The sequence below is a fragment of the Nanorana parkeri genome, unplaced genomic scaffold, assembly GCF_000935625.1.
Source record: "Nanorana parkeri isolate BGI_ZX_2015 unplaced genomic scaffold, ASM93562v1 scaffold716, whole genome shotgun sequence".
Classification (NCBI taxonomy): Eukaryota; Metazoa; Chordata; class Amphibia; order Anura; family Dicroglossidae; genus Nanorana; species Nanorana parkeri.
Genome location: NW_017306984.1, coordinates 580,951 through 592,347, shown reverse-complemented (window position 1 = coordinate 592,347; position 11,397 = coordinate 580,951). Strand labels below are relative to the sequence as shown.

General features: G+C 42.8%; 1 protein-coding gene across 1 annotated transcript in view; it reads left to right on the top strand.

The window, feature by feature from the left end:
• Positions 1 to 7,800: 7,800 nt before the first annotated feature.
• Positions 7,801 to 11,397, top strand: part of CUNH11orf88 (chromosome unknown C11orf88 homolog) — a 31,643-nt gene continuing 28,046 nt past the window's right edge. Inside the window, exon 1 of the mRNA XM_018564025.1 lies at positions 7,801 to 7,997. Within this exon, the coding sequence (XP_018419527.1) occupies positions 7,820 to 7,997 (178 nt within the window). The 5' untranslated portion in view covers positions 7,801 to 7,819. The remainder of the gene's footprint in view (positions 7,998 to 11,397) is intronic.

Here is an 11,397-nt window from a genome sequence, read left to right as displayed (position 1 = left end):
AGTGGGTAGTAGAGGAAGGTAAGGAAACTTTAAAAACATGCATACTGGACATCATACCTGATCAGCCTCTGGGAATTATGTAAAACGCTGTAGTAGCCGGAGCTACCACAGTACTGGGCATTGATCTTTCAGGTCCTGCATGGCGCTGAGCTTCCCCTCTGCTCAAAAATACAGGGGGTCACGTGCACAGCACAGATGCCATTCATAGAATGCTTTGTATTGTTATCAATGGATACAAGGCATTCTCTGATTGGACGAGGGGCAAATCTTGACAACACTGCCTGTTGTCCAATCAGAGAATATGGCAAACAGTGAATTTGTGTGAATTTGTTTTACTGCCACAATCCAATCAATACTTTGATTTGTGGCACATGGAAGCAAATAGGGGTGCAATTCTTGTTTTGATGAGAGAGAGAGAGATGTAGCTTACCAAATTGTTTGTAACTTATAGGCTATCTCTGGGGATTAAAAAAACTACCCTCGCAGTGCTTGTCTTTTTCTGGGAGTATTGTTTAAAGGACTTTTATTTACCTGATCCCCGCTCCAAATGGCTCGAAGACTGGTGCCCGCAGCCTCTACCACTTCTGCTCCTGTGGTTGGGGGCCTGCTGTCATCACATACAATGCAGGGCCCATAGCCCCTCATTATACATGAGGACACAGAGGGCAGTCCACAGGCCGGAGTAGAGGGGAGAGAAGTGAGTGCTGACTGACGGGGGAGTGGGGATCAGGTAAGTAAAAGTCCTCTTCACCATACCCCTAAACAAAAATGAGCAGTTATACCTTACAATGCAGATATAACCTCACTGCAAGCGTAGTTTTTTCTGGAGATAGATGTAATGTATAAATAGATATGCAGCATACCAACTTGCTCACTTTATTAGATGTCTCCGGTATGTGCTTCCTCCAGTTTACATATTATTAAATCACCAAAGGTCAAAATGATTAGCTGTGATTGTACTTTTAGTTTTAGAGCATTTCCTGCTGTCCATGGTAACCCTTTGTGCAACCGTGTCCTAGGTAATAAACCATAAACTGTCATGTGGCTTGGCGTCACCCAAACTGAACAACACCTGCCTTCTTTTACATCACATAGACATGTCCATGGATACAATCTGTATACAGAAAACTTAGACAGACTGAAGGTAGCGCCTGCTAGTTAAAGAAGAACCATGTATTCAGAAGAGCTGTCAAGACTTTTCACTGCTTATCATTTAACTGCAAAAAAAACCTTTAAACAACAATTGGGTAAAGGTATGTACACTATGCGGCAACAAATTGGGAGATCATAAAATAGGTCTGATTCTTCAGAAAGACATTCCAATTGGAAAAGAAAGTAAAGAAGTTCCAATTTTAAGTAGAATTAATGATTCATTTTTCTTACTAGAAATGTATCTTATAGGGGACTTTAACATGTGCAATGCATAAAATCATATATGTAATTGTATCAATATTATGTACAGTATTTTGTATGTATTTATCATATTCTTGATAGTACAATCAGTTTTATTGTCTTTCTTTCCACTTTCCCGGTTCTAGCATTTACTGCCTTCCAGACTGTGTTTGGCTTTCAGGCAGTGTAGTTAGCTGATTGCGTTGGTATTAAACTTGCAATCACTAACTAGACTACCATCAAAACCAAACATAATGTTCTTCTCTATGTGGACGTGTAGTGGAAGTGACTCCTTTTGTTGTATTTGTTTTTAAATTAGGAAAAGAATTGATAAATATGTTTCCTTACGTTACAGATCAGAATTTTGTAGTAGAAGTAGTAAAATGCAATGTTATGATTATTATTTTTTTATTATTATTACTATTGTCATTATTATTTTTTAATTTTTTTGCAGTTTTATATCAATTTAAAATTTCATATGCTATTTTTTTACTACTAGTCTTGTGGAAGATGTCTAACAAGTTGAAAATTTTTGAACTAAAAATATAACAATTTTTTGTATACTGTACTACGGGACTTCCCTCTATTGCACTGTATAGTGTATAATATTAAGAAGAATAAGAATATGTGTACGTTTGTTGTGGTTTTTATCAGCCCAGTTACCAGGCAGTGTAGTTAGATGATTTGAAATGATACCAATCACTAACTTCACAGCCAGGTAAAAGGGACCGGAGAGCATCATCCTTCTTTAGGGAATTCAAATGATTTAGGGGCATTTATTTACCTGTTTTTTTTTTATTCTAAATCTATGTTTACACTTGATACAAGTATACTGCATTCATATGTGTTTTAGGCATTTTTTGCATACTTACATGCTGTGAGAAGCCTCCCATTCAGCTTAAAGAGAGGATGAAACACTGGTTAGTGCATCAGAATGTGGCACTGAATGGGCCCCACCACACACACACTTAGTGCACTTAGCTTTAGTGTAACATTTTCGCAATAAGTTAACTAACAAAAAAAATGTTACCACTGATGTGTCTAGTGTGAACAGTGCCTTATGTTTTTCCCAATGTCTTCCATGTTTACAATTTATATAAAATCTAATGAATAATAAAGATTTATGCAGAAAACAGTTGCATTCACTTTGCCTTTTTAGATCATACATTTTTATGTTTGGTATTTCTGCCTTGAAATTTTGTACGTTTGTACTTCTGCCATTTAACATAGATGTAAACTCACAGGTTCACATTACCACTCATTCCTCTATAGGAAGTCAGGTCCTGTTTTACTCTACTTTACTTCATTTGAAGCTTAATCCACATATTACAAGTTTCATTATTGCTCAACATTGTATTGTTTGATTTGATAATGAAATGGAATTGCAAAAGATCGGACCAGGCAGAACTTTCACTCAGCAGGTTTAATGATAACAGCTACAGCTGGGAACAAGGAACAAGCAGTTCAAAAAAAAAAGGCTTGCAGGCCCCTTTTTATAAGAAATGTTGCAATACAATCATATGGGCTACAATATCAATAACTGCCAAGGCCTACATCACTGCAACTAGCAATAAATCTAACATTCCTTAGACAGTATGTCTCCAATGTAACCACCCGTTTCGTTAACTTTCATCAGTTTGCCATCTCAATAATAGGACCTCAGGAAGTCACAGCACTCTGGGACATACTGGTGCAGATCTCTGCATGCCAATGGGCTATAATCCATTTCCCTCTCACAGTAACTCTCGTTTGCTTCTCCGGCAATTCCCCTTCTCAAATGAGTGATAGGTAAATAGACCTATTGATCTATGGATTATCTGTAAAGAGCACAGCACAAGTTCCTTGTCATGTACACTGCTTCTCATTCAAAAAATTAGGATGAATTAGTCATATTAGGGATAAACCCTTGCTCTGACTCATTCACCTGTGTGCAAAAACTTCAGCTTGAGATATTGAGCTCTGTAAACAATATTATTACATCAGTAGGTAATGAAATGTAGGAAACATGTAAATATTAGCCGAAAGCTCCACTACCTCACTGCCACTGAAAATATGACTTATTCATATCCATCCTGTGTGCACAGTTTTTAGGAAGGGTCTGTTTCTGGAGGCAGTAAGCTACTAGTGAGTTGATTCACAGGTTCAAGATGAGACACTTTAAAGTCTGTGGATACCTCTGGCCAAATTTTTTTAGGGAGGTCCCAACCCTAGTGATTAATGGAGAATAGAATGACAGCCTGATGAGGACTGGGTCTGAGCAGGCAATTGAAATGTATTGGCACAGTTTTCTCTTTGCATTTTACTTCCATGGCTTATACACTCTAACATACTTGGGAATATTGGAACCCTGTGAGCCCGAGATTGTGCAGACAATAAGAAAGGTATTTTTGGCTACTATACTTGTGTTTTAGAGGTGTGGTTTGATAGCGGCAGGCCTGTTCAGGGGAATCACTGTGTGGTAATATGACCCAAAAAACAAACAGCACTGACTTAGTCACACATTCACATAATAGGCCTAAGTTGGGCATACATGGCAATATGTATTCAACACACTGGTAGCCATGACAATATTTGGGCAACACACTGCCAATTCTGAGAATACATTGGTAACACATGAGGGCAATTTATCTCTGCTAGAAAAGCGTTGCTTCTAAGCGGTAACAGGACAGGCGAGCATTGAGTGAGCACAACTTCGCTGTTTGCATGGACTCAGGGAGGTATGGTGTGGTTATTACAGGGGTGGGCAATTCATTTTCTCAAGGGGCCACATGAGATACTGGGACTGTTGTGGAGGACCTACACATTATTTTGAAGGTGCGTAAGCACACACACATATGTAGATTGATTAATCTGATAGGGGGCAAATAATGTAGAGGGCACTCTGATAGATGCAGCTAATAATTAGTTGTCCCCATCAGAGTGCCCCCCTAAATTGATTGGGACAATCGGAGTAGTTATTTTTGTAGTTAATGTAAGGGACCACTCTGATGGGAACAACCAATGTAAGCGCACACCCTGATAGGGACAACTCATTATTCGTTGTTCCCATTAGCGTGCCCCTTACATTGTTTGTCCCCTTTAAAGTGCCCCCATATATTCTATTATTTTCCCCAAATCCCTTATTTTTCTACTTTATTAGCAGGCCAGAGGCAGGAGCCAGGAGGTCAATAGGCAGCAGGAGAAGATGGAAAATATACTCTTTTGTCCTCCTGTAAGGCTGGGGGCTGGGGACACATTTGACGTTGCTGGTTGCTAAGACCATCTGGTGGTCCTAGCAACCGATGACTGTAGAAGAGGATGACACCTGGTTGTTAGGGCACCAGTGGTCCTAGCAACCAATGACTGAAGAGGAGGGGGCTTGAGCTGGACCATAGCTTGCAGTGGATGCACTGGCCTTGGAGGCCGGCACATCCACTGTCAGCCAGCCATAACCGAGCGCAGGGCGGTGATTGGTCTGTGTCTGGACCTTTGGCTGGACATGAACAGCCAAAAGGCTGAATATGGCCCGCGGGCCGTAAAATGCCCAGGTTTGGGTTATCATGTGGCTTACAGGGCAAGGTCTGCTTCAGTGTTACTGATTGTATTGATCCCAAACATTTTCAATAAAAAAACTGATCCCAAACATTTTCAACAAAATATTTACCGAGACCCGCAGTGGAGAACGGAGTACAGCACTTGCGCCGGCGAGACGTCGCACTGTCGCTGCCACATTCCCGCACGTAAGGTCGGAGAGCTGGTCGTAAGTGCGAGTGGTCGCAAAACAGGTAAGTTGTAAAGCGAGGAATGTCTGTATGACATGTTTCATCTCCAGTACAAATACATAAAAGGGGTGTCCTTAAATTCATAGAATAAATAACCGTCTCCTCCCAGTCCCCCTGCCTTCTTCCTGCATGGTGGCAAATGTATTTTGCATGCAGTGATTCACTGTGGCGTTGTCACCCTCTAGCCACTTGGACTACAGGGCTGTGTCTATGCACAATGAGGAGGAGTATTGGCACTGACCCAGCTGATAACTCCTACAACCTCCATTGGCAATAACTGCTGGGCACAAATCCAATGGGCTGCCCTGTGCCTGAATGAAAGGAAATCCCGGGGCGCCATCTTAGATTGCTCCTCCAAGCTCCAGTGGAATAAGGAAGGTTAGTAGGATGACATATACAGGGGAGGGGATTATTTTGACTACAAAGGGTCAATTAAAGCTGAACTCCATCAATTACACAAAAGACTACTCCATACAGTGGGGCCCTTCCAAATTAAGTATTACACCGTGTTCCTCTACACCAGGGGTGGGCAAACTTCGGCCCCCATCTGTGGTAAAACTAAAAATCCCATTGTGCATCTGTCTTTGGGAGTCATGCCTGTAGCTGTTAGAGTCTCACAATGCCTCATGGGATTTGTATTTCCACATCAGCTGGAGGGCCAGAGTTTGCCCACCCCTGCTCTACACCTAGACCTAACAAGCATTTAACCCTTGTAGTGCACCCACCTACACTGCAAGGGTATTTTTTTTTTTACTTTTTTAATTCCCCGGAGTTCAGCTCCAGTACATGACACTGCAGAGCACTATAGATTTTCTGAAGAGACGGCACCCCAACAGAACTAATTTCCTTATAGACACACAGGGTTCTAAGTTTTCATCCAGTGTTTACACAACTTTCACCCAGAATATTATTTTAATTGCGAAAAATGTCTTGAAAACACTGATTGAAAATTTGTGGTTGCTGATGGAGGTGGGGCTAAGGGGGGCGGGGTGACATTGCTCTGTGTCTTTAAGCTATGTATGCAAATTTCAACTAGAGCTATTGAGCTCTGTAAGCAGCAGGCATTGCTCAACAAAATGAAGGATACTCAGGAAAACATGACATGGGTGACATTGAAAACGTTGAAAACACTAACTTAAAACTTGTGGTTGGCGATGGAAGTGGGGGTAATGGGGGGTAGTTGTCGCTCTGCCTCTTTAAGCTATGTGTGCTAATTTCCGCTTGAGCTATTGTGCTCTGTAAGCAGCAGGCCTTGTTCAACAAAACAAAGGATACCCAGGAAAACATGACATGGACCGAACCACCATACATGTGTATAAATATCTGCTAGCACTTACTGGGAACCACCTTGTAAAAATTCCCCATTGAGCAGAGTTTCTCAGTTTAATGATGACCAAGCAATTGTGATATTGTCATATTTTCACCATGGCAGGATGGCTGGGATGAAATCCCTAGCAGCAAAACTCTCATCACCCTAAACAGTAACAGATCCAGTGTCACTTGTTACATATTATCTGTGGAAATGTTTTCAGATGACAACAAACACATTGAAATGATGTCCTGCTATACATTAGTGTAAGGTCAAAGCCATCTTAGACTGAGGTCTCCATTCAGGTCATGTGACAGGAGTGAGGCAATGCTGGCGAACCTATGCCACGTGTGCAGCAGAGGGCAGGGGTGCCAAAATCCTCTTGCCCGACGCCCAGGACATGCAGTTCCAGGTTACGGGCGGGTAGTTTTTTTCTACATTTACCCCTACTTTGGGCAAGCAGGGCTAAATGTACAGCAGGGAAGGCGCCGCTCGTTTAGTGCGAGTGATCTCGCCGATCACTTGTACTAAGCCTACTGGTCCACCCCTCCCAGCCCCTCTCCATGGTCCGCCCCACCACTGGCTGCCTCTCTCCCCGCTGGCTGTCTCCCTCCCTGCCGTGGTTTTCAGGTTCCCCTGCTCTTCTGGGGTGCCCCGGGACCACAGTAAAGTAGTTCAGGTTGGAGAGCGGGGAGCAGAGCGAAGTTCTCTGCCCCATGTAAACACTGAGACATGAGAGCTGTACTCACAGCCTTTCCATCTCAGCTGTCACAGGGGAACCAGCACAGTGCTGTGCTCTAACTCCTGTATTGGGGGTGACAGGCTCAATAAAGAGAACCTGTCACCTACAAATGCTGTCACACAGGAGCTTGTTAGCGCCTGTGTGATAGCAATAATTAATAAGAAATAATAATTAAAAATAAAAAAATAAAAATAGATAAAAAAGTAAAAAAAATAGTAAAATCAATAAAAATAAAGTAAAATATAAAGATAAATAAACATTGAAAAAAGTTAAAAAAAATGATACAAAACCAAAAAAATAAGAAAACAAGAAAAAAATGTTAAAATTTAAAAAGGCCGTGATGCTGAACATTTTTTAAACCCCAGTGCTCAAACTAAAACATAATACCAAGCTTATTTTAAGTGTTGGCACTTTGAGATAAATACATTGATTTTGCGTCGCAGTTTGGGCATTTGACCTCAAAAACGTTAGCCACCACTGGCATAGGCGATCACATGACATACACCCAGACGTCCAGCAGGGGGCGCCGGAGCAGAGGGAGCAGTACTTGGCGCACTGAGACTGCGCGGCGTCTGGTTACCTAGCAACAGAGACTTCCGCCATAAACATCTCAGCATGGAGAGCCCGGAGGAGATCGGAGCCAATTTCATGGTGTTCGCCGGGTCCTCGGAGCGGGATGTCTTGTGCAGTAAAATCTTCTGGAGCTCCCTGACTCTGCAACCACCGCTGGAGTCCAGGCTGGTGTCCGGGAACATGGAGCAGAGACTTCGCCCGGCAGGGGAGCCCAGGCTGCGTGAGTGATTGACAGCTAGGGCAGGTGGTACAGGGATCAGTACACACCCAGATCACAGAGACATCCTGGGGTGACAGGGGAGGGGGTACAAAGATCAATACACACCCAGATCACAGAGACATCCAGGGGTGACAGGGGAGGGGTACAAAGATCAATACACACCCAGATCACAAAGACATCCTGGGGTGACAGGGGAGGCGTACAAGGATCAATACACACTCAGATCACAGAGACATCCTGGGGTGACAGGGGAGGGGTACAAGGATCAATACACAACTAGATCACAGAGAAATCCACGGGTGACAGGGGTACAAGGATCAATATATAATCCAAGCACACAGACATCCTGGGGTGACAGGAGGAGAGGTACAAGGATCAGTATACAGCCCAAGCACACAGACATCCTGGGTTGACAGGAGAAGGGGTACCAGGATTATTATACAGCCACACCAAAGACACATCCCGAGGTGACAGGAGGAGGGGTACAAGGACAATTTACACCCCAAGCACAGAGACATCCTGGGGTGACAGGAGGAGGGGTACAAGGATCAATATGCACCCCAAGCATAGAGACATCCTGGGTGACAGGAGGAGGACAATTTACACCCCAAGCACAGAGACATCCTGGGGTGACAGGAGGAGGGGTACAAGGATCAATATGCACCCCAAGCACAGAGACATCCTGGGGTGACAGGAGGAGGGGTACAAGGATCAATATGCACCCCAAGCACAGAGACATCCTGGGGTGACAGGAGGAGGGGTACAAGGATCAATATGCACCCCAAGCACAGAGACATCCTGGGTGACAGGAGGAGGGGTACAAGGATCAATGTGCACCAATGTGTACAAGGATCACTACACACTTACAGAACAGAGACATCCAGGGGTGACAGAAGAAGGGGTACAAGGAGTAATATACACCCCAAGCATGGTGACATCCTGGGGTGATAGAAGGAGGGGGTACAAGGATCAGTAGACATTTAGAGCATAGAGAAAAATTTTGGGGTGGTAGGATGGAGAACAGAGGGAAATTCCTTTTTGCATCTCTTTGGTGAAAAAGAAAACAAAAGATAAGCGTTTGGGTGAAGTGAATGCATGTGTAGTAGATAAAGAAAGTCATTGTGGAAAATATTTTGTGGCATCGTTCTAGCTGCTCACATGTTTTGATTTTTTTTTCTTTGTAATTTTTTTTCTAAGTTATGTAGAATTTAAATTTGGAAGAATGTGTTTATAAATGTGAATGACGGAGAGATTTATCTCTATTTAAGTAAAATGTGTAACCACTTCTAATTAATTTGATTAGTACATGTGCACTTTGCAGCCAGTATGGCCTTCTTACATGTGTCTATTTGGAGAAAACCAGAGCAACCCAAGAAATATTATTACAGCCTAGGAATTTGTACAAAAAATTCCTTTTAAAAACTCCTTATTTATGCACCATGCACCCAAACGTTCTATAAAAGCTCAGCTCCAGCCAAATCTTTCCATTTGTGTTGAATAGATCTGGGTGAGGTTATTGACATCTGTGTCATTGCTGGGGAGATTTCACTTATATCAGGATAGGAAGTGATGAAAAATCGTCAAAATCGTGAAAAGACAAAATTAAAATTTACTGGAGTGATGAAGATTAGAACATGCGACGGTGGGAATGATGTACTAAAAGGGTGGAGCATGTGTACTTGTGAAGTGAACTTTCTCTTATTTTAGTGAATAAAGTGTCTTATTTTAGTGAATACAGTGGAGCAAAATTAACATTTACTTTGCTTTGCCTACACAAGCAAAATAAAAATAAAAAGTTTTTGCTTGCACATGACTGGATCAGTCAACATGCATTATCCCATTCACTATGTTAGGTGAATATTCACTTTGCAAAGTAGTAAGTCAACCCCACCGATTTATTGCTTGCTGTGCTTTCTTCTCCTGATGACAGCTGTACCCCCATCACTTGTATAGCCGTCTCTCCACTGTTTCTAAAACTAAAAAAAAAATAAAGACGGAAGGCTTTATACAGGAACTGAACTCTGGATGCTGTACCCAAAAAAGCAGGTAAAGGGTAAAGTCTAGTCATCAACACACTGTAGGTGCAGCCGATTTTTCTCCGCAAGGCCCCATTCAATAGCGAATGGGGCCGAGCAGGTAAGTCTAACAAATTTCTCTGTGAGAGTCATGCAAACAGCAGACCATTCGCATGTAATTGGACTTGCTGTGATTACCTGCAGACAACTGCCTAAAGCTGGCCATACACCTTACAACCATCGCACGACTTTCGTTGTCCGATGGTTGTAAGGTAATTAAAATCTCGTACGATCTGCCTATCTTGTACAGGCAGATCGTACTTGCGAACATCGCAAGCCCTCCCCGCTGAGGGGAGAGCTTCTGATGATTTCAATGCTGAGCGTGCAGTGTGCGCTTGCCCACACCGCCCGTTCGGCATTTGTCTTCCGAGCACGCCACTAACCCGCCGAAAATTGTACTATTCTCAGTGGGTTTTCGAGCGTGCTCGGAAGACAAAAGACGTGTGATTGTACAGTAGAAAGGTCGCACGCCTTCCATACACCTGCCGATTATCGTACAATCGCGTTATCACCCGCGATTATCATACGATAATCGGCAGGTGTATGGGCACCTTTAGAATATAAATTGTTCACATTAGTCTCACAGAGAAATTAAGAATCACTTAATTGCTTGCAATTGGGACCTTACTGAATTACCATGCCTTGTTCTGCAGTGAGTCTCTGTGTGCAGTTGGTCATCTTGGTAGAGGCAAGGTTTTGCCTCCTCATTTCAGAGCCTCCAGCAAAGAGAACAGTAAGCAGCACAATAATAACATCACCAAATCCCACTTCAAATCTCCTGGGAGATATACAAATCTCACGCTACAGATATACAGCTATGAGGCTGTAGGCACGGTTTGGAACCCATGTCATACGCTGGGCAGCAAAATCCCATTTATTTTATGGTGCAGTACATTTAACAGTTTAGAGGCTGCCTTTGAGCTGCTTTGCATTTCTTTTGATGCAGCATGTCCTGTTGAGGTGCGTTTGAACTAAAGGCAGAACTCTACATTATCAGTTCAAGCACAGCTGCATGGGTTCAAATGGAAAATGCATAATTTGGCTAGAATGCTTGCCAGCATTAACTCTAAAACTGATTGCTGCAATACTGATAATATCAAATAACATTAAGGGGCAGCCAGACTAAAATTAAAAAAATGTAAAATAAATGTCAAAAATGATATTTGACCTCTCCAAAATTCATACCAGACCCTTATCCCAGAAAGGGGTCTGGTGTGGACTCCCCTTAGAATCTGGAGTCCCCTTCACACCAGAGCACCAATTTACACCAGAACCCCCCTTCACATCAGGAGCCCCCCTTAACATCAGGAGCCTAGCCCCCCCCC